Source organism: Montipora capricornis, chromosome 12, assembly GCF_036669925.1.
Source record: "Montipora capricornis isolate CH-2021 chromosome 12, ASM3666992v2, whole genome shotgun sequence".
NCBI classification, from domain to species: domain Eukaryota; kingdom Metazoa; phylum Cnidaria; class Anthozoa; order Scleractinia; family Acroporidae; genus Montipora; species Montipora capricornis.
In genome coordinates this window covers 22027485-22049984 of record NC_090894.1, presented here as the reverse complement: position 1 = coordinate 22049984, position 22500 = coordinate 22027485, and the positions used below count along the sequence as shown (strand labels likewise).

Here is a 22500-nt window from a genome sequence, read left to right as displayed (position 1 = left end):
AGCTATCTGAGCTATGCATTTGAGGATTTCAAGATGTCCCATGCAACGGCTTTCATCTGCACTCACTGTCGTGTCTCCTACTTCCACGGAATTGGGACAACTTTTGAAATATATAACTTTCCTTGAAGCCACTTCAAAATGTAATTTGCATGCAGTCACATAAATGACGCTTGGTACTAATCATCCACTAGCTAAAAACTGAAATCTATGAAACCACAGTACAATGATTATTGTGGAACAAAATCGATATTATCACTGACTTTTCACCCCGTAAGAGCACCTTTGGGAAGCTTTCACTCCGATGACTTTACACGCCAAAATGGGGCACCTCTGTCCCTCATTTTATTTGCTTTATATCCTTTATACGCATAAAGTGAAACTTACAGATTATTCTCTAACAATTAACACCTTTCAATGTGGCACAACTTGGAACTTAAACGTTTAACACACCTGCGGCAAGAACATTTTCCCTGCACCAAAGAGATCTCCAACCACTCCCATTCCCTGAAAGAAGAAAGTTGGACACTTGCGAGTTTGAACTGATATATTTAGTACTTCCACAATGATTAAATTGACCAAGATATAACCCAGACTGCAAGAAGAGAACGTAACCTTGAAGGCAACTAATAGCACCTGAATGCCTAAATGGACATCTGTAGCCCTTTGAAACTTGCTTGCATTGAAACCCTCAGGGGCACCCAACGAGAATATAGTTCAAAACAACTTAAACATAGCCTTGTTAAACGTATTTTAGTATTTAAACGGTAGATATAGGCACATTTTTATCCCCTAAATTTTTTTTATCTGCTCGGATCTCCTAGCTTAAAGTCTGGTGATCCGAAAATTCTAGGGATCAAAATTAACCTTTTCGAAAATTTCAGCCAGAAAAAAGGCTCCCGAAAATTCTAGGTGACCTTTTTAGGGTAAAAATCCGTTTAAAATGGGCAATTATACCATTTTTGAGATGTTCGAAAATCCTAGGACAGGCAGGCAAGCAAGAAATTTTACAACAAATGTTCCGAAAATTCTAGATCTCAAATCGTCTTCCGAACAGATATTTTCCGAAAATTGACGTTGGGTGCCCCTGAAACCCTGTGTAAAAACTGTGCTTTGTACAGTTGTCACTGGCAGTTTGAAGAAGAAAAGGCTGTCACAATGATTAATTTACAATCTGACATCCAGCACTGTAGTTTGAAAATTGGGAAGCAGACATTTTGACTTGGTCTCAATTGCCATGTCCATACAGGCTCATTTCTTGGCCTGCTTGCCTCTTCCACTTATAAAGCCTGCAGGCAGATTTTATTGTCGAATCACTGACCTTCATCAAGGGTCCCTCAATAACATTCAAAGGACGAGGATACATTTCTAGACATTGCCGTGCTTCTTCGGTATCTTCAACCACATACTTGTCAATTCCCTGAGAAATCAAAGAAAGAAGAGTAGTATTAAATTACCTATCCACAGGCACAAGTTAAAAGCACCATCAATGCAAAAATGTATAATTCTTACACAATGAATAACATAATCAACATTAAAGAAATATTATTACCTTGACAAGGGCATGTTCCAGACGTTCCTCTACATTTCCATTTCTCCATTCATCTGTGACAATTTGCTTCTTTGCACCTTTTCCCAGTCCCTATGAATGGGCAACAGAAAGAGCTACCCTAAATCAGTGATGAAATCCAGCTATCACTCTGTAACCCTTGATGAACAATGGTATGTGACTTTCAAATATCCTCAACCTTAAATGCTCAATTGAACAGACATTGAAAGAATGTTTATCTTAATTTTGAAGTGTGGCCTGTAGATGAAACAGAAAAATGACCCTAGCACTTATATCTGGACAATTTCAGCAAATGTCACTTATAACCACTTGAAAAGTTCAGGTGTCTCCAACGGGATTCAAACCAACAACCTCAGCGATGCCAGTACAAATTTATGCTCTAGCAACTGAGCGTCGAAGCCACTAAGTTGGAAGCTGGTCAATTTGTCGACATCATGTGATCCTGTGAAATTGCTTAGATTATCTAGATAAGTGTAAGGTTCATTTCTCTCTTTCGTGAACAGACATTGTTACCAACACAAAGGGTATTAATTGCAAAATCTCTCAATCAACACTGGCACTAAAACCAATCAAATGCACTTGATTACTAAAGATGCAGCTTAAAAGAGCTTGCGCATAAACCACACTGGCACTGCTAGCTACCCCTATATGATTCTTGGAACACAACGTAGCTATTTACAAGTGTTACACACCTGAGCATATTGGAGCAATTTCTCTGTGGAACCAGGATCCCTGTTCCAAAGCAAATCTTCACACAGCTGCAATAGTTTAGGTTCAATGTCGTCATACACCGGAAGATTACCAGCATTCACAATTGCCATATCCAAACCAACCTACAAATTAAATTGCATTTAGTTACTACAAACTATTACATCAAAGGAAGATTACATGTACAGGAAGGTCCTTAATTTTGACGCGAAATTTAATGGGGGCATAGTTTTTCTGTGAGTGATTAACCAATTGACTCCCAGGGGTTGCCCATTGATGAGTAAAATCGTCTGGCATTAGACAGAGTAAAATACTCCTTAATATTGACGCGAAATTTAATGGGGACATAGTTTTGCAGTGAGTGATTAACCAATTGACTCCCAGGGGTTGCCCATTGACGAGTAAAATCGTCTGGCATTAGACAGAGTAAAATACTCCTTAATTTTGACGCGAAATGTAATGGGGACATAGTTTTTCAATGAGTGATTAACCAATTGACTCCCTGGAGTTGCCCATTGATGAGTAAAATCGTCTGGCGTTAGACAGAGTAAAATACTAAGTCTGGCCAGTTTAGGCCAGTTTGGACGTCAAAGGGTTAAGCATTAATTTAACAATTTCACATGTGAAATTACCATGTTGCCATGGCAACTTTTCCTTCAGTGCCAAAATGGCATCTTATGAACATGATATTAATGCATGTAGCTAATCAAATGATATACTCTTGAAATTAATGAAATCAAATAATTTCCCCCGCCTAATATATAAAGGCTTGGGAAATTTGATTTTGGACAAAATTTGTGTGAAATTATTCCCTAATTTCACTCGTCACCATTTGATGCTTTTCACCTGTGAATGGAAAGCCCCAATTGAGGTGGTGGAAAGGAACTTGTACAAAAAAATTAAGTAAGAAAGTAAACATTTCAGTGGCCATACCAACTGACATAAAAATTTAGTAAGGATGTAGCTCTCAGATACTCCAAATTCTTCTTCAGAATTGGATTTCTATGCTTTTCAGGGAAACTGATGATTCGTGACATTTCTTCATGTAATGTTCAATATGTACATTACCCTTTTTTTTGGTGAGTTTTAAAACTATATGTCATGTTTTCATTTCTTGAAATTAAATTAAAGAGATTGTTTTCATAAACAACTAGTTATCAATTGTTGGTTCAACTTAGTTACAAATAGAATCAAAGTTAATTGTTAACTTTTAATTTATAGGTAATTTAATTGCTCTTAAACTGAAAACCAATTCACTTTATACACTTTTCTCACAATGTCTTAACTCTGTAACTTTAAATATGAACATGCTAAGGCCTATAAATGTGTTAATGTACAATATAAGTAGTTCCAATAAAATTAATGAGGACAAAATTAAAATACATTGTAATAACAAAAAATAAAATGAAGTGCAAAATGACCTTGATAGCATGGTAAAGGAAGACACTGTGCATTGCCTCTCTTATTGTTTCCATACCACGGAACGAAAACGAAAAGTTCGAAAGACCACCGCTGACTCTTGCACCTGGAAGAGTTTGCTAAAACAACAGGAAAGTTCAGAATATCACTTTATTGTTATGAAAACTCAACACACTTCCTTAATAGAGACAGGATCAGACTGTTTTAATCTACCTTTGCTGAAAAAAAAAGTAGCAAGACGAAACCAAGGAGCGAGAACATTACCTATTTAAAGCAGTCTTATCTAGCAAAAATGGAAATTAAATAGAAAGAAATTGTTTTCATAAACAACTGTTTATCAATTGTTGGTTCAACTTAGTAACAACAATGATTTGGCCCAGTTGGTTGAGCATCTGCATGGCTACCGTGCATACAGTTGGGCATTCAAACCCCGGCGGGATCGAGCTATGCTCAGGACCTTAAATAGCAGAGGAAAACATGTTGCCTTTGTACTGTAACTTTTATTCCAAATGGTTAGACTTCCAAGTCTTCTTGGAAGAGGATGCTTCACATCCCTATATGGGAGGTTAAATAGCTGCTACACACTCTTTGCAAAAAGTGGAGTTTCCAGTATCATAGTGTGCCCCTTACAAGGACCTGGGGCTCGTTTCTCGAAAGTTCCGTAAACTTTTCTGGCCTGAAAAGCCATCTGTGAAATTGCCAACCCCTTGTTTTGGAAAGCCAATCTTTTAACATGTTTACAAGTCAACAAAAAGAAAAATACCTGTGAAGTTTGACAAATTAAATGCTCTCCGTTCTTGAGTTACAATTTGAAATTGTGACACCTGAAAATGGCCCGTAAAGTTTCGAAACTTTCGAGAAATAGCCCCCTGGCCAGTTTGGTGATGAAAGTCAAGTCAATGCATGAAATAATGACATGGCCTCAATTTTTACACATGCAAAATAAATAACCCATTCCCTCCTAAAACAGACACTTGTATCTATTTAACACGTTCTAATGACAGACTACTTGTAATGCAGGTGAATGGGGGCTGCTTCAAATCCCCTTTTAAAGAACTCCAATGAAAAGGCATGTCCTTTACTCTGGACCTGATACACATCAATAGAAGAACAAAAATAACATTGATTTTCCCACCTTGATAACTCGTGTGGCTTCAATGAAATATTTTCCATAGTTATTGTGTTCTTCCATGCCAGTAGCCACTGTTAGAATGTTTGGGTCAAAGATGATGTCGTTCGGGTTAAAATCTATTTTGGATACCAGGGTATTGTACGATCGTGTACAAATTCTGATCTTGTCTTCTAAGTCTGCAGCCTGGAGTGAAATTAAATAAAACAACAGGACAAAAAATATCCTTAGTAACCAGACGCAGACTTGCCAATGAAAGGAGTTTTCAATTTGGCTATTTCAACAAACTTTGATCTCATTGACAGAACATGGGTTCATTTCCCACCCTGGTTAGAGTTTGCCTCTTCGCTCGTGCAGACTCTTTACCAAGGCTAAGGCTAGCACTGGGAAGGATTCAATGGGTTAACAGGCACTACATCTTTAACACTCTGATAGTTAATTCTGCCTATTTTTACAAAGTACTCATGTTCTTCCTCTATTCCACAAGATCAGTAATTTATTTGAATGTGTCGAAGGACAGGTAGTTTCTTCAACTTGTGGTAGGCTTGGCCCTTTATAAGGCTGTCACAAAGAGTCGTAATCAAAAAGTCAAAGGGAAGGCTTAATGCCCCTGAAGTGATTTTTGATTACTGAAAGGCATGTAAGAAGATGTGAAAATTAAAGCTCTTGAACAAAGTTGTCTTTTTCAGACAGTGGTTTCACAAGCTTTGTTAACAAGTTCAAAAACGCTAGAGCATATGAATAGAACAAGAAAAAAGGCGAAAAAGGAGATCATTTTTGAAAGGAGGTGAAAAGTTTCCTTGAACTATTGCTACCAGAAATCCTTTGAAAATGACTTTCATCCTGTCATTTGAAAAAATAATACTTAAACAGCAGCAGCATTTTAAGACATTGCAGGCAGAACATTTTCTCACCTGCCCCTGCTCATCAAATGCCATGACTACAACAGCTGCTCCATATCGTTTAATTATCCTGGCCTTTTCCAGAAAGTCAGCTTCGCCATTTTTCAAACTGATGCTGTTTACAATGCATTTTCCTTGCGTGCACTTCAGTCCAGCTTCAATCACAGCAAAGTTGGATGAATCAATACAAAGAGGAACCTTGGAATAAAAATATCCAAAAATAGATAAACCTACATGTAAATGATTCACTGTTCCCTTAACTGCAACATATTGAGGTGGCTGCATCCATAAAACTTAACAAGATTATACCCAAAGGTACATGTAAAAAAATCTCCAAACCTCCCAAAATGTGACATGAGGTCCCCTATAGTGAAATATACCCTGACCTCACTATTTACCCTGGCCTGTAAAATAGCTTCTGTTATTCACAAATTATCAGCCTCAGTAGTTCAAAAAACTAATGTTAAACTCAGTCACATCCCAAATTTTAGTAAATAAGCTTACACTTCCATTGTAAAATTAAAAGTTTGAAAAGTCCTTCAAGAAAATATGGTATATTGTGCTCAAATTTTCACAGAAAACTATACTGATTTTAAAATGTACTTTCAACATTCAATGTTGGTCTTGAATTGAGGTTCACTGATTATGAAATGATTGGCATTTGCTAATAAGCCAAAATGAAGATTCCCCTCAGGAATACATGAAATGTTGCAAAGGTGTAATGAGAACGTGTTTGTAAAATTGAGGTGTAGGACTTTGTAGAGTCCGCAGGCCGGTGGGACACATTTCGTACATGTACCTTTAATAAGTAGGACGTCAACGATGGCTACAACAACGTTTAAAAACATTATTTCCTACAGGTTTATAGATCATTTTCAAGTGACGTCACAGCGGCCATGTTGGTATACAAGAACAATAGACGTTCTCTCCTTTGGGAATCAAACTCTATTTTTATGCATATTCCATGCATACATTTTGTATTGTTTTGTACACCAGTATGGCCGCCAAGCCACGTGAGTGAAAACCATCTATACTGTGATAATTTTGCGATCGTTCCAAGTCGCTTGGCATGTGGTGAGTCCACATTCCAAGAATAAAATTCAATTTGGTAAGAATGGTGAGGATATTTAAAGAGAAAATTGAAAATTCATTGTGAGGTGCTTTCGTCCTCCACATGACCCCAGATTTGATCATTTCAAGTCGTTGTCAAGACGAGAACGGCAAAGAAATGTATCAAAATGTAAAAGGCATGCACAGGGTGTGCAAAACTATTGTTTTTGTTAAATAAATAAAGTTTTACAACAAAGTTGTAAAACGTACGTAGTTAATGGAGTCCTGTATACATTGTAGGACTCTGATTTTCAGTAGTCCTTTTGCCTGTTGCTAGGGGTCAATGGGTTACAGTAATTTCCATAATCAAGGATCCAGATAGAATACTTCTTCCCAAGATGTTAAGATCTTCACCATTCAAGATCTTTTTTATTCTTGCGACCGAGACATTTGCAAGACACACACAAATGTTCCTTTTCTGTTGTAATTGCAAGTTGTTTAGCAACAGAAGGTCCTAAAATATGTTTTAAAGACCCATTTTCAAATCATTAGCAGGTCTTTGGAAAATTTGCAAGGGTTGTTCAACAAAATCTGGTATTATGTAACTCAATCGAACACAAAATAATACCTTAGCAATTTCTGGCTCTGAGGAAATTAAGTTGACAAACTTTGTCATTGCATCAACACCATCTAACATGCCTTCATCCATGTTGATGTCCAGCACTTGAGCACCATTTTCTACTTGAAGTTTTGCCACAGCCAAAGCCTCCTGTGAAGCAAAAGGAGAACCAAACAACTGGTCTTAGAGTTAAAAAGTGCATACTGGAGGTATAACCATCCATCTACATAACAGCAGGACCTGTCTTTTTCACCATTATTAAAATGCTGCGTTTGTGGACGAACGATCTGTGTTGGGAAATGATGCCATCCTTGCAGGCTCTCATTTCTTCATGCAAGTGTGCTCACTCCGCTCGCCTGCAGGTTCATTTCTCCATAAATTTCTTGTGGCTTTGCCACTCGTTCCACTGCACCAATGAGAGCCTGCTCCAAGGTTAAGTTTGTCTCAAACTGCTCACTCATTCAATTTTGTTTACCTCAAATTTCCCTTCCTTGATCAGTCTGCAAAACCTCCTGGACCCGGCCACATTACAACGCTCACCAATATTTACAAATAAAGTGTCAGGGGTAATTCGTCCTGCCTCAAGACCTGAATTCCACAACAAACAAAAATGGTCATAACTTTAAGGAAAAAAATACCTCTCATTTATTTTGGGGACTGTTTAAAAAGGACATCAATATTTATGGCCAGAATTTGAAAGAACCAGAGCCATCAAAGAGAAAAAAAGGAAAACAAGATGCACAGTTTTAACTTGCAGTATGATCAGGGTTGTTGGCAGGTTTCAACAAAAATTTCTCACTCTGTGTTTGAAAACTAGGAGGTGAAAATATTCTAGACAGTAAAAATGCATGTCTGCTATCTTTAACCTGCACTGAAATAGAAAAGCCAGCTGAGATAACAAAGTGGGTAATGATCGTCACTGTCAGTTGGATACTTTTCACAACTGTTTGCTCCAAATAATACATGGTTAGTATTACCAAGAGGTACATGCATGCTTATTGCTAATTCAACTGGACAGACAAGAGCACAACATGGATTTTAATGGGCTTTCCACGTGCATTGTTTCACTGAGAAACAAGGCAAACACAGAGCAAAAGGATGAAACAAACCTGATAGATTCAATGCATTGACAAATTGATCTTCTGGCAATGGTCGTGGTTTGTAAGGTCTGACAGCATCAGCAATGGCTCTGAAAGAAATAAAAAAAAAACATTTCTAAACCCAAAAGCATTGAGCAAGTCCTTATGATGTACATGTATGCCTTTTGCTTCCCATATCAACCACTAGAGATGCAAATGCCTATAAAATGCAGATTTTGTTGAATCTGCGTGAAACAGTGAAATGCGTTTATCAACTGGGTTGGTATGGTAAACTGACCAGCATAAAGAAAGATGTTTCAAGTATTAGCCCTTCATCAGAGAAACTCACAATAAAAACATCAGCTTTCAAATTTCTTATCGGTGGTCACTTTACCATATCAGCTCAGTTGATAAACCCATTTCTGCGTTTCACTTCGCCACCAATGCAGTATCACAGTTTTTTCAGAAATTAAACTGGGATAGTGCAGTGGTGAGAGTGCTCACCTCTCACCAATGTGGCCTGGGTTTGATTCCCAGACTCCGCGTTACATGTGGGTTGAGTTTGTTGCACTGAGAGATTTTCTCTGGGTACTCTGGCTTTCCCTCTCCTCAAAAACCGTCACTTAACTTGATTTGCGTTATTTGTTAATTTCAGTTTACAGTGTCCCCAATTTAAGTGCTCCAGTTCTAGAATAACTACACATTTAAATAAAGTTCCTTTCCTTTCCTTTTATCCTGTTTGAAACAGCAATTTTGCCAACAGAAAACTTTATCAGTACAGTTAACACAGTGCTGAAAGCACTTGCCTTCCTGTCCTGGGTTCATTTCTCAGACTCTATGTCATACAATGATGACTTGAATTCACTGATTCTGTTAACTCAGACTGCTCCAAAATGTTTTCCTCCAGGTAGCCCTAATCCCTTCTCAACAATAACCAAAAATTGATTTGACCTGCTAAGGTTTCAAGTGATTGACTTGATTGATGGCCTCCCAAATTTATGTAGAACTTGTACTCATTCCAGTGAAATAATTTTGAGACTTTAATATAGAAGAACTTTACTTTTAACGCTTCACACATATTAAATGCTCGAGGTTACATAATACTCACCAGGAGCAAGTTATAGAGACAAGCTGTTTTTATAATAGTAGAGCAAAGACTATATTTACTTGATGTGAGCTGGAGTTGTACCGCAACATCCTCCAACAATATTGACAAGTCCATCCTTCACAAAGCCCTGCAATTAAGCGAAAATCATCTGGCATCAAGTCAATACAGGCTGTCACAGCAATAGCAATAATAATAAATTACTGTCATTGCTTTACCCATGATACACCTCAAGGTATCACATCACTTTTAACAATAATGGAGGATATAAAGTACAGGTACCGGTATATTAAAATTTATTGTTCAATAATTACTATTGCAAAATATATTACGGTTGATTGCCAGATCTTCACTATGGGCTGCCTTATGTCAGAGGTTTTGTCTGTAGAAGATTTCTGTATAATTATGTAAGTCAGAATGTCTACCACTCACCAAGTTTCCTTGGCGTTATGACTGCTTTTGCTTAATATGACCTCATACACCATAAGCCTTTCTGAGAAATCACACGTGGCTGGCCACATACAGTGTACAGGTATGCTGGAGAATAGGACAACAGGTGGGTTTTTTGGTTTCCCAGAGTTTGCAATAGAGAATTGTGCAAGGAGACCCTAGGATTATGCCCTGAGGGGGGACTCCCATATAATTAGGATGGGGGTACTCGTCATACCTTATAGGGGTTAAAAAGGCGGTTTTGGTACCCCTTAGGCCCTGTTTATATGGTCTTGGGTACCCAAGACAAGCCTCCTTCCGGAGACAACTTTATTGAGCATTTATATGAGAATTGCATGACCAACACAAAGTTTACCCTACTTGATTATGCATATATTTTAAGACTCATCTAAAAAAAATAAGCATCATCATTTTCCCTTATTTCATTGTAGTTTGTCTTTTACTAAGTATAGTTGTGTTTTCACATTCAGAAAATGGACCGATAATCTTAACTGAGCAGTAATGTGTAGTTTAACTATGTTTTTAAATCGACAGTTTCTGTTGGCTGCGGTGAGAATTTTGGCGGGAAAAACCTTTTCATTCGAAAGCGAATGCTAGCAACATGCATAAGCCCCCAAATTGTTGCTTTTGTGATTTTTATTTTCTGTTTGCGCATTTAAGATTTTGCCGTCTCATCTTGGGTAGTCGAGTCAAACTGTTTACTTGCGAGAAAGTAGTCTCGGCTGCAAGGGTTACCCTACCTGCCGAGGCCAGACAACTCACCTCCCCAAGTTGTCTTGCCCGCCCGAGTTGTCTCGCCCTCCTCATGTAAACGGTTGATGGATTTGTTTAAACAAATAAGTAAAAAAATATCTCACCTAGGGTAACTCAGGGGGAGGGTTGTCTCGGGTAACCAAGACCATATAAACAGGGCCTTAGGGTGTTCAGCCTCAAAAAGTTCACAGCAGGAGCTTTAGCGGTACCTTTTAGGGCATTTATCTGAAAATTTATGACAGCGCAGATCGAGACATTTGACAATCAACTAATTTTTAACTTTGTCTAATTAAAACCCATGATTTGGTACCTCTTAGGGGTGAAAAAAATTTTATGCCACGCCCACAAGACAGGATCTTGGTACCTCTTAGGGTTCTTTTCAAAATTCCTGACGAGCACCCAGTCCTTTTTGTATGGGAGAATTGCTCCTCCACCAAGAAGACAGAAGAGTCTCATTGTTTTCAGATGTGATAGAAAAACTATGGCAGCTCACGCACCCCAGTTACTGTATTTTTATTAAGAAACTTGAGTGTGTGCAACTGTGGTTAAATAGCTCTGTGATGGACTTTTGCGTAAGAAATCTTCAACATTGAAATCCCAGATGCACAGGTTTTTATGTTTCCGTCGCTTGAGTTTATCTGCAGTGTTGTGCAGCGATGTTGCAACCTTTAAGTGTCGCGAGAAGCTTCAGGTTCGCGCAGTTAACTCTTGCAGCCTTTAAGCAGCCACTTCCAGCACTGCTTTAGCGATGCTTAAACGTGATAAAAAATTGGAGCGCTTTCGCAGTGCCTGTTCTTTGCCAATGGTTTCATGAGCGACTCGTAAGCAATGCTTTAGCGACGCTTGAGCGCTGTGCAACCAAAAAAGAGAACTTGTGAAGCCCTGCAGCAGCGCTGTGTTGTTCGTACGGGTTAAACCAACAACCTCCCACACAGTCACTGTAGTCCTTTGCTAAATACCCCGGTATACTTTATATCCTCCATGCACTAACATGGAATGGTAAACAACATCGTCGCTCTTTGGAGGTTGGGTGCCTGAAACATCCTGGAGCTTCCACTATTGGCAGCCAGCTCCAAGGTGGAGACTGCACCGATGGCTGGCAAAACCTGACAACCCAGCCATGAGCCCCCACGCCCCCGAAAAGGACAGGCACCCGTCACACTGATAGACAGTGGAAAGCTGAGGGTGGGGAGGGGGGGGGGAACAAAACCGCTAAACGCTCCACACACAATGCTCCTACTTCCCGCCACACTGATAAATAAGCGATACAGCCCAAAGCACGAGGTATTCCACGCATGCGCAAGTATACTAAAACCACTGACCAACTGGCTGCAGTCGCTCCTAGTTGTTTACTTGGTTAAACTTCGTTTAACCTCATTAAATTAAGAACAAAATCTTACATATTTTAAGTATTAAGCAATCTTAAACAAAGCAGCTGGCATGATAAATTAATGTTAAAGCAGGCAATCATTTTCATTGTGTTTTTGTTTCCCACCTTTAGTTGTGATGCAGTCATTTCTGGAGTCTCGTCATAACCTCCAAAAGTGTTTGGTAAGCCTGCAAACAAGATCAGAACTTAATTGAGGGGCCGCCCCCAGTTAACTAGTAAAATATCCTGGCATTAGACATTTATTCTCACTCCCAGGCGGCAATGGGCTACAACTGCTGACCTATTTCTTGTCATTGAGAACAAAGTTGAAGGGCTCTATGCTAAAGTGTCAACTTTCTCATCATTTAACTGCCTCAACCAGCTAAAATCTGACTATATCTGAGCTATGCCTCGTAATAATATACACATATGCCGATGGATGAAATAAAAACAAATGTCAAAACAACACCAGCATCGCACTAGGTCACGGGTTCAAACCCCGTTGAGGTCCTGAATTTTTCAGGCCTTTCCGTACGACTGCTAAAACTGCATTCATAACTGCGAGAATCATAGCTTCACTTGATTTTACCTGCATTGGGATAACATAGGACATAAGCTGGTGTGCAGAGTCCCACAGCTTCAATGAATGGCCTCATTTCACTTGCACCCAAAGCACAGTTCAACCCAATGCTAATCAGTAAAGATGCAACAACATGAATAATATTATTAGGAAACAACAACAAAAGTACTTAAGAATCATTGACCTAATAGGCTAAGTCATTTAGTAACAGAATAACCATGTAAGAAAGAATTATACGAGATGTCAGTTTTGATTGGTAATTAACATTTAAAAAAAAATACTTTTGCATCATCTGCTTTATTCAAAGTGCAAAGAAAAAATACACCGTAAACTTACCTTAAGGGCTTTGAATGAGAAACACTGATTACAAAAGCATCTGTTGTTTGACCAGAGAGAGTTCTTCCACTTTTGTCCACAATGGTACCAGATACCTGCACCAAAAGTGTATTGACAGAAGGACGATATAACTTGTTGTTAGCTAAAACCTGTCTTAGTCTCAGGGTGGTCAAATGTGCTGTCATCATCATCATTATAGTTTTGGAAATGCCAATATTAAAAACAAGACAAAACATTGTCTCCAGTATATCCTCTACTTTGTTGCTCACTCAAAATCTCTTTGACCAGCCAGTACTGCAACCACGCAGCCAATAGCACCTTACTCATCAATAATAGATCTCTGGAGCTGGTGCCTTAAAGGCTGGTGGAATGGTAAAGTGATCAATCATCCATGGCAAACTCTTTGATTATCCATTACCTCTATCACACTGACACAATATGTTGCATATTTACTTTTCTGATATTTACTGAAGAAAGAACTTAGGGAATGTGATCCAACCACAAGGAACTCCCTTCAAAACTCTGACGCCACAATCAGCATTGCCTCAAGTTTCACCTAAACTGCATTTCTTATTAATTTTAACCCACTGACACCGGAACCGCCCTGGACGGCCCCCACCACTGACCAGTAAAATAGTCTGGCATTAGACAGTCTGAGAGTATAAAATCTGTTAAGTCCCACTCCAAGGAGTCAATAGAAGGGGACTGGCGAATGCTACCTCCAAAATCTTGGCACTCGCAAACTTTTCATCAGAGCTCAAAATCTCCACAGCCTTTGCAAAGTCTCGTTTATATTGCATTTGTTTCAGTGTGAAGTCTTTCATGTTTTGGTCTTGGTGTCAGATTCACAAACAAGGGTCTTGGCATCTCGGATTTTACCATTCATCAGGTGCCCCTAATGAGTTAAATGGGGGTTACAGAGAGTTACTTACAAATAAAGGAACTGGTTTATATTCTGTTTCAAAAAGCTGGTCGATAGCAAATAAAGCCGCCTGAAAAGAGAATGTGGAAAATGTGGGAAAACCTCAGAAATTCTGACATTATAGAAAAACACCAAGTTGACAAGCTCAGTGTAGTAAAAACAGGTGGACCCAACCTTCGCATTTGCAGTGTCAAATATTGTTTCCACCATTAGGATATCGCTACCACCATCTAAAAGACCCCTGGCTTGTTCTGCATAAGCCTCTACAAGCTGATCAAATGCTATAGAATAATAACAATAATAAAAAAATATGTTTCTAGCCCTTCCACTGCTGGACAATTTGGTCACTTAATTAATTAAGTTAATCCTTGTATTTATTCCCCAGAGTCTCGAGATAATGCCTTTTGTTTCAGACTGAATTTTAAGATATCGAAAGTGGGCTATTGTCTACCTTCTACTATAATGTAAAATTTCTCAAGTCAACCCAACAATACTAATATTAAGCCTATCAGATAAAACCTAGTCATGGCATGTCTGGGACAAATCCAGTCCCTGAAAACTTCAGGTGTTCTTATGTGTGACTGTAGATGACAATGAGGAGAAAGCTTTGAAAGTGTGTGCATTAGATTTTGACAGTTGTACTAGGTTTGTGTTAATGTTGTGTTCTGTAAGCAATGCCTTAGCCTTGCAAATTAAGCCTTCCAGGTTACAGTATGTGTCCCTCATTGGTCAGCAGTTTTGGTCGCTAAGGTTCTTTCTTTAGTAACAGCCCCCAACTACAAGTGGTATATTTTCTTTGATGGACTTGGCTGTCAAGTAAACAAAGCAATGTCTATCTTACTGATATTTCTGTATCCTGGATTCTCCACACTGGGTGAAATGGACAAAGTGCGGTTTGTGGGCCCAAGGGCTCCAGCCACATATCTTTTCACACCTGATAAATAAAATTATTGACAACCAATATCAATTTATACAACAATGCTACGGAAAGGGGTTGCACAAGTTTTCAGGAATGACGCTTTAATTGTCAATACCTTTTAAAGTGCCAGTGACTGCAAACTCCACTTTATTCTAGATGGCTCTCTGGTTTGAGCCACCTCTAACCTGCGATCAGGCGTACTTTTCCTCACGGTGTGAAAAGGTACACCTGATACAATTTCTTAACGAGTCGTCTGCCCGTAGTCCAGAATCTAAACTTCACTCTGATTGGCTGAAAAACAATAGAGCTCTGGGAGCCTTGCTCTGATTGGTTACAGAATTGCAAATCATACTTCTTGTAAATCGATTAACAGCTGATGAAATTATGGCCGCCGAGAAGGATTTGAACAGGAGTGATGTTTAGGCTCTGTTTACAGCTTCTGGTTTTCGACTTCACTTTTTTTTTTCAAAAACCTTTAAAGGAAGAGCGGAGAGAATGCATCCGAAGAATGGTTTGAGTAAAAGAAGACATTACAGTTGTACTTCCTATGGGATTTGGCAATAGTGTTATTAACACAGGCCCAAACATTCTAGAAGAAAATGCATCGTTCTTCTTCCACCAACTCGAAAACGTTTGTAGTTGTGGCAAGTCCTTTGGAATATATTCGGAAGCAACAAGTTGCGAATCCAAAAAGAACCGAATAGAACTTTAGGGTGTCACATTCTGGGAATCAGCCAAGCTTGACAGAGAAATTCGACACTGTTTACGGAATCGCTGAACAATCTGAACACACTTCTAACAAAATGATAGCTGAGTAGCTGCATGCTGCTGAAAAACTAGAATTTCTCAAAGGTCCATTTTCCTCATATCTATTTTTATAGCATATTTTGTTGGCATCCCAAATATTAGAGTTTAAATAAAGTTTATTGTACTGTTGATTGCGCCTGATGACGACATGAAGGATTCAGGCTTTTTCTGCCATTTTATCTTGAAATTATTTGTTCCTTGATGGTTTGAACAGAGAAACCGCACCAACTGTCAAGTAGGATTTGCAGAAATAGCTTTGAATGCAGACATCAAAGCCAGAGTGCTATTTTTTTTTTGTCGCGTCTTTAATTACTTGAATCGCAGTGTGCGGGTGATTTCGGGTAAAATCTGATTGGCTCGCATTTATAGCATGACACATGATAACATCACTCTTGACAGGTAAGCGGCAGACAACTCGTTAAGAAATTGTATCAGGCGTACTTTTTAGCGCCCTGTCTCAAGAAAAGTACGCTTGATTGCACGTTAAGCCACCTCTTAAGTTTAATGCAGCTTCTACGCTCTTCTCTTTTTCACACATTTTAATTTAGATGAATAGCCAACCATATCTTTTTAATTTTTAATTATTGTATCCAATATTCCACCTACCCACAAGAGAGCACTTGCATTTACTGTAATTCTGTAAATTGTATCCATAATAAATTACCTGTTGCCGCTGTCACATCCCTGGCTGCTTTCTTAGCAATTTCAGCAGAGCTCTTGTTTAACCTGTAAACCTGAGTAATAAAATGAAACATTGAAAAAGCACGACATCTTCACTGGGCAAGCAAAAGAATTTTAAAAAGTGGAAAATGGTAACTTTAAAGTTTGAAAAAATAGAATAATACTGATGCCACTAGAATGGTGAAGTGAGGAGATGAGCTCAAACAGTAAGCAAATGTCGTACATGTAGTTACTAAAAGAAGGAATGACCTACAATGACCTACAATGGTCTACAATGACCTACAATGATCTACAATGAGTTACAATGACATACAGTGATCTACAATGACCTACAATGAGCTACAACGACCTAAAGTGATCTACAATAACCTAAGACAAAAGAGGATCAGGGTGAAGAGTTTGGTGGGCAGAAAACAATTCCATGGTGAGTTGTCACACAACGCTTTTAGTCCATTGCAAATGACTAAAGCAATTATGCACATGGCCCTGAAGGCAGAAATAAACTGCGAAAAGACCCTTGCATGGTTTTCCTTTGTTTTAAAGCTAAAATGAAAATGTACAAATATCAAGGCTTCGTTTGGCAATGATAAAATCTTACTTTAAGAGCAGGAAAAAATGAAGAGAAGATTTTAAATAAGTTATTCTTCCCACAATGTTTTCTTTGGTTCAGAGTGCACAATGAACATTTTCAACTTGCACAGCAACGAGGTTTTGAGCAGTTCAAAGCGCAGAGCGGAATGCTTTTAACCTTTGTACTGCAAACATGCTGCAGTGCCCTCAGAGCTGCAAATTATCTTTTATAATTTTTAGCTTATTACAGGTCATTAGCTAATTTTAGCTCATAATGTACCTCATTGCAGGTCATAATGTAGATCATTGTAGGTCATTGTAGTATGGCTCATTGTAGGTCATTGTAGATCATTGTAGGTCATTGCAGATCATTGCAGCTCATTGTAGATCATTGTAGGTCATTGTAGATCACTGTAGGTCATTGCAGATCATTGCAGCTCATTGTAGATCATTGTAGGTCATTGTAGATCACTGTAGGTCATTGCAGATCATTGCAGCTCATTGTAGATCACTGTAGGTCATTGCAGATCATTGCAGCTCATTGTAGATCATTGTAGGTGATTGTAGATCACTGTAGGTCATTGCAGATCATTGCAGCTCATTGTAGATCATTGTAGGTCATTGTAGATCACTGTAGGTCATTGTAGATCATTGTAGGTCATTGTAGATCACTGTAGGTCATTGTAGATCATTGTAGGTCATTGTACAAAGGTCATTCCTTGTTTTAGTAACTATACGAAGCAACTGTGTGAGTTCGATAACAATGTGCTCCATTCTCTCTATCAAAACTGGTCCTAAATCATACTAGGTACTATAATAATCTCTTCATGTAACACAGTCTGTGTACTTCGATTTAATCCTTGAAGTAAACTCACCAAATACTCAGTTCCATAATCAGCTTGGGCAATGCTTGTACCACTGAACGTATTGGTTTCTATAATATCAGATCCAGCCTCTAAGTAGCCCTGCAAAGAAAGATTCGAACTGGTTTGAAAAGAAGAAACATAAAAATCAGAGTAATTGAGACAAAATTAAGGACATGACTGTTTGGTCATTGTGTTTGACCTTAAAAAGATACCTTTTGATATTTAACCAGGAAGCTCCACTCACCCGAAAGTGGTTTTGAGGAAGGTTCTGCATCCAATCAAATTAGGATTTAGAGATGTTGGTTTTTAAGGAGAGGGGAAAACTGGAGAACCCACAGAAAAACCTTTCGGAGCAGAGTAAAGAACTAACAACATACTTAACCAACACATGGTCACAAGTCCGGAATGGAAACTGGGCCATTATATTGGTGGGAGGCAAGTGCTATAACCACTAAGCAATTCCTGCTGGAAAATGATGAATTGTGGACAAACAATCTAATGACTGTGCTCATGGGAGATGGTTGTTCAAAATTGCCTGACAATAGCATATCCTGGTCTAATGGTAATGAATTACATCATCCTGCAAATGGTCATTTTAAAACTAACATTTTTTAAAATGTATACCTTGTGGATTTCCTCAATAATGTGTGGCTTTGTTAAACTGAGAAAATCGTTATTTCCCTTAAGAGGTTTGGGATGATTCTTAAATTCTTCACCTGTAATAAAAGCAACATGAATCAATGGAAATGGCTGAGATTTCTGCTCAATGTGTAAGATGTACTTGTAAAGATATCAGAGAAGGTTAAGTCTGTCAAAAAATCCAGATAAGTTATGTCCAGAAAGGCCACTAATCAGAGGCATGCAGATGTCAATCAGCGTCATCCCCTCAAGCTCTTCTCCCCAACTTTAACTTCACTCATGTCTCAGAATACAGAAAAGTAATGTCACTAAGTGTCTCCCAAATCCTGCTCCTAGTATTAAAGGATGAACGGTTGCATTAACCCTAAGCTAGAATAACACTAGTTAACCTTTTACCCTTACCTTATTGTTAGAAATAGGTAGCAAAGGCTTTAAGACTTTACAGTCAAAACAACTCAAGTGTTCCTCTGACGAGCGGATTAATGAGTTCATTATTGCAAATTTGATTTCAGTAATCATTTCAATAGGGGAGGCGCAGTGGCCTCATGGTTAGTGTGCTCGACTTTGGAGCAAATGGTCCGGGTTCGGGACCTGGCCGGGGACATTGTGTTGCATTCTTGGGTAAGGAACTTTACTCCCTCGGTTCCCCTCTCTACCCAGGTGTATAAATGGGTTCCAGCGAAATGATGGGGATAACCCTGCAATGGACTAGCATCCCATCCAGGGGGGAGTAGAAATACTCCTAGTCGCTTCATGCTACAGAAGTTTCCCGGGGATAATAAGCTCCGGCCTGATGGGTCACTAGGCCTGTAAGCTGACTTTACCTTTTTTAAAATCATTTCAATAACCTGTTCATCGGATGAATAATGCAAAATTCAAATCAAGCCTCAGTTCAAAACTCAAATTTTGATTGGAGTATTGCTGGCTTTGGGTGCCAGACCGGCATGAGAATTTCACAGGTTTACTGATTTGCATAATCTGTAATACTCTGTCAAACAACGATCATTTCACTTTAGCAACATTATCCTTTCTGTAGTCTTACCAGTATCCTCAAACTTGAGACACTATATATGTTTTTGAATTCCAAAGATTGGACAGAGAAATGAATTTAAAAAGAAAGGCAAATCACGCTTGTTACGACCTTGGCAGATCATGCAAATTGGTACACCTGTCAAATTCTCACACCAGTCTGGCACCGGAAGCAAGCAATAATCCAATCAAAATTCAAGTTTTGAACTGAAGCTTGATTTGAATTTTCCATTATTCATCCGACAACCAGGTTATTGAAATGATCCCTAAAATCAAATTTGCAATAATGAACTTATTAATCGGCTCATCAGAGGAACGCTGGCTCACAACAAAAAAAACATTATTATTCCAATTAGGAATTTATGATTAGATATTCATTCATATATTGATTTTTGTTTTATGGACATTAATTATTTCGAATCTGATATATGAAAGACGAGCCACAAACCAGGGACAGCTGACAACAGCATAAATACAACAGAAAGGTCATTTTCTTTATTTTCAAACAACAATTTTTTTAGAGCAATAAACATTACTCTTTTGCCACTAACTTGCCACAAGTCGTTCAGACTTTTAATCTCAAAGTGATGATGAAAAACGTTAAGCAGATTGAAAGAGTCTGACGTGAAGTGGTTTTACTGGAAGTTGAACAAACGCTACGTTGCGTGACATAAACAGATGAAATGTCTGTGATGTGTTCAAAACGAGGACTTTGCATATATACTTTCAGTTACCGGTACACAAAAAATGGAATCAAATTTGGCTAAAAACATTTATCCAGCTAAAACAAAAACCGATTTCTCACAAGCTCAACTCTGGATAAAACAGTAAACATTTGAGGGCATGGCGGGCATTGTGATAGAGTCGTACGATAAAAGTAAACTTTACCTCGAAAATCTTCCTCTTCCAAATGATATCCTTGAATCATTGTTCCCATTCCTCCATCGAGAATCATTATCCTCTTTTTTAAGGTTGCTTCAAGCTCTGCAACTAAATCTATAACAAAAAAGGCAATTCTAAGACAACTTATTGTAAAAAGACCATTCATCAGAGCAAAAACTCGTCAAGATAAAGTTAATAACCCTTATATTTAAAAGGAAAGAATAATCTAGCTTTAATTTATGAGGCTTTGCAGAAAAATTGTTCCCATCCACTGTCCCACAGAAAAATGTTCCAGTGATGGTGTTGCCTAGAACATTTCACAGTAATTCGAAGTGTAATTTAATTTAAAAAGCTACCGATCGTTTTAATATCAAATTGAAATATTACCTGTCGATTCAATTAGAGGACCGTTTGCTTTTATTGTAGGAGCCATGTTGGATACTGAAGAAATAACTTTATTTGCCCACTGAGAATTCCACTGAGATGGAAATTTAGGAATTCTGGAAGTGATTTTCCCGGCGAACTTTGTCACATGCATAAACTAACTTGGAAACCGTCTGCCATTGGATAGGAACCTGGAAACTACACTTATGCAATACTACGAATTTTCTTACAAGCTGTTTAATTGGTTTATTTTAGTATCAATGTTGTTGTGTTCGGATTTGTGATTTTTCAACCAATCACATATTGTGTTATAAAATACTGTCTAGTGCAAGGAAATTTACATTTCAGCGGTCGCGGAAGTGTGACGTATGTTGTTATTCCCAGTTCTTATCGTATGAAGTCTTGAATTTCTACTATTTATTGTATCTCATGGAGAAGGAATTACAAGAGTACCGGGCCAAGAAAGCTAAAGAATACAAGAGGAGCACGTGGAGTAACTTGAAGCCTTTCTTTTCCCTTTCTGGGACAAGTATATTCAGAAATTTTGTCGCGCGAGAGCCAGATGAGAGAGTTTTATTTTGGTTTATAGCTTTCCTAAAACTGCTCTTTTGGACATTGTTGTGGGGTTTCTTCATTCAGATTGAGTTTGGAACTGTATTTTTTATTGTTTCGATGTTTTACTGGGTCTATGCGAGCATGCAAGCGGGCACAAGAAAACCTTGGGAGCCAAGTGCATATTCTGTTTTTAATGAAAACTGTGAAGCCATTGAGGGAACTTTGAATGCTGAACAGTTTGAAAGAGAATTGAAGTATGGAGCAGGAGCTGTTTCTGGAAATTAGGATATCTCTGAAACCACTCATCTTGAAGAGATACAATCTCAGCACAAGAACTAAATCTCTGCCACTATTTCATCATATAATACCCTTTTCCTAGTCTCTAAGTAAACAAACCTAGAACGTCTTTCACAGGGTCCTAGAAAGGGGTAGCACCCTTGGAGCATTTATGTGCCGCTGTGAAGGGTATGATTTTCAAGCAGTTTACTCTAGCATAGGGTATATAAATCAGAACGTCTGGGTCTAGAATAGGGTATCATATTTCACGAAACTGACCAGTTGGTTGAAGATTTTGTCAAGACTAAGGAAACCGCGGATTGCTACTCAAAAATATAAAAAAATTAAATCAGCAAGTTTAAAATTTCACGACTCAGCCTTAACAGCGTTGATAGATGACTATCATAAAACGCTACTGGATATTATTAACTGTCAAAAATCGTGATTCAGACGGAAATCGGTTAAAATTAAACAATTTATTGTCTTGATAATGCGTACGTACGTGCTTGGTATTGCTGGACAAGTATAAATAAATCCTTTTTAAGAAAGAAGTGATTGTGGTGTAAGGTTTTGTTTTGGCCTTGCCTTAGACTGTGCTAGTGACCTCAGTTTCTGGAAAACAGCTACTCTAGGATAGGAGTGATTTGGGGAGTTTACTCTAGTATAGGGTAGCAAAATCCAGCTGAAATGTGCTCTGGTATAGGCTAAGTGTTCCAGGGTCCCAGCAGCACATCCCCACCCAGAAATTCCTTAACTACCGCCCCCTCCCCCGGGTCAGCATCTCAATCAAAATTGTTTTGAATAGTATGCAAGATGGCCTGAGTAGTAAGCAAATTCTGGCCCTTGCCCGGTAGGGGTTCCGGGGCATGCTTCCCTGAAATGTTTTGAAAATTTTGGCTTCAAA

General features: G+C 38.5%; 2 protein-coding genes across 2 annotated transcripts in view; one reads left to right on the top strand and one right to left on the bottom strand.

Moving 5' to 3' along the window:
* LOC138026800 (methionine synthase-like) overlaps positions 1–20946 on the bottom strand; it is a 34785-nt gene extending 13839 nt beyond the window's left edge. Inside the window, exons 1-22 of the mRNA XM_068874252.1 lie at positions 20769–20946; positions 20388–20495; positions 18456–18547; positions 17841–17930; positions 16379–16448; positions 14830–14922; positions 14163–14269; positions 13999–14058; positions 13067–13161; positions 12740–12840; positions 12277–12338; positions 9641–9708; positions 8504–8583; positions 7870–7982; positions 7404–7544; positions 5738–5923; positions 4830–5009; positions 3697–3813; positions 2260–2400; positions 1550–1639; positions 1319–1417; positions 451–504 (exon numbers count right to left, since the gene is read on the bottom strand). Of these exons, the coding sequence (XP_068730353.1) occupies positions 451–504; positions 1319–1417; positions 1550–1639; positions 2260–2400; positions 3697–3813; positions 4830–5009; positions 5738–5923; positions 7404–7544; positions 7870–7982; positions 8504–8583; positions 9641–9708; positions 12277–12338; positions 12740–12840; positions 13067–13161; positions 13999–14058; positions 14163–14269; positions 14830–14922; positions 16379–16448; positions 17841–17930; positions 18456–18547; positions 20388–20495; positions 20769–20919 (2298 nt within the window). The 5' untranslated portion in view covers positions 20920–20946. The remainder of the gene's footprint in view (positions 1–450; positions 505–1318; positions 1418–1549; positions 1640–2259; positions 2401–3696; positions 3814–4829; positions 5010–5737; positions 5924–7403; positions 7545–7869; positions 7983–8503; positions 8584–9640; positions 9709–12276; positions 12339–12739; positions 12841–13066; positions 13162–13998; positions 14059–14162; positions 14270–14829; positions 14923–16378; positions 16449–17840; positions 17931–18455; positions 18548–20387; positions 20496–20768) is intronic.
* A 193-nt stretch (positions 20947–21139) lies between these two features.
* On the top strand, positions 21140–22150 carry LOC138026744 (SAYSvFN domain-containing protein 1-like). Its single transcript, XM_068874199.1, has one exon. The coding sequence runs from the start codon at positions 21195–21197 to the stop codon at positions 21603–21605; it is 411 nt and encodes a 136-aa protein (XP_068730300.1). The 5' UTR covers positions 21140–21194; the 3' UTR covers positions 21606–22150.
* The last annotated feature ends 350 nt before the right edge of the window (positions 22151–22500 follow it).

What these genes read in the sequence shown, in the direction of transcription:
- LOC138026744 (XM_068874199.1), top strand. Translation starts at nt 21,195, where the DNA reads ATGGAGAAGGAATTACAAGAGTACCGGGCCAAGAAAGCTAAAGAATAC.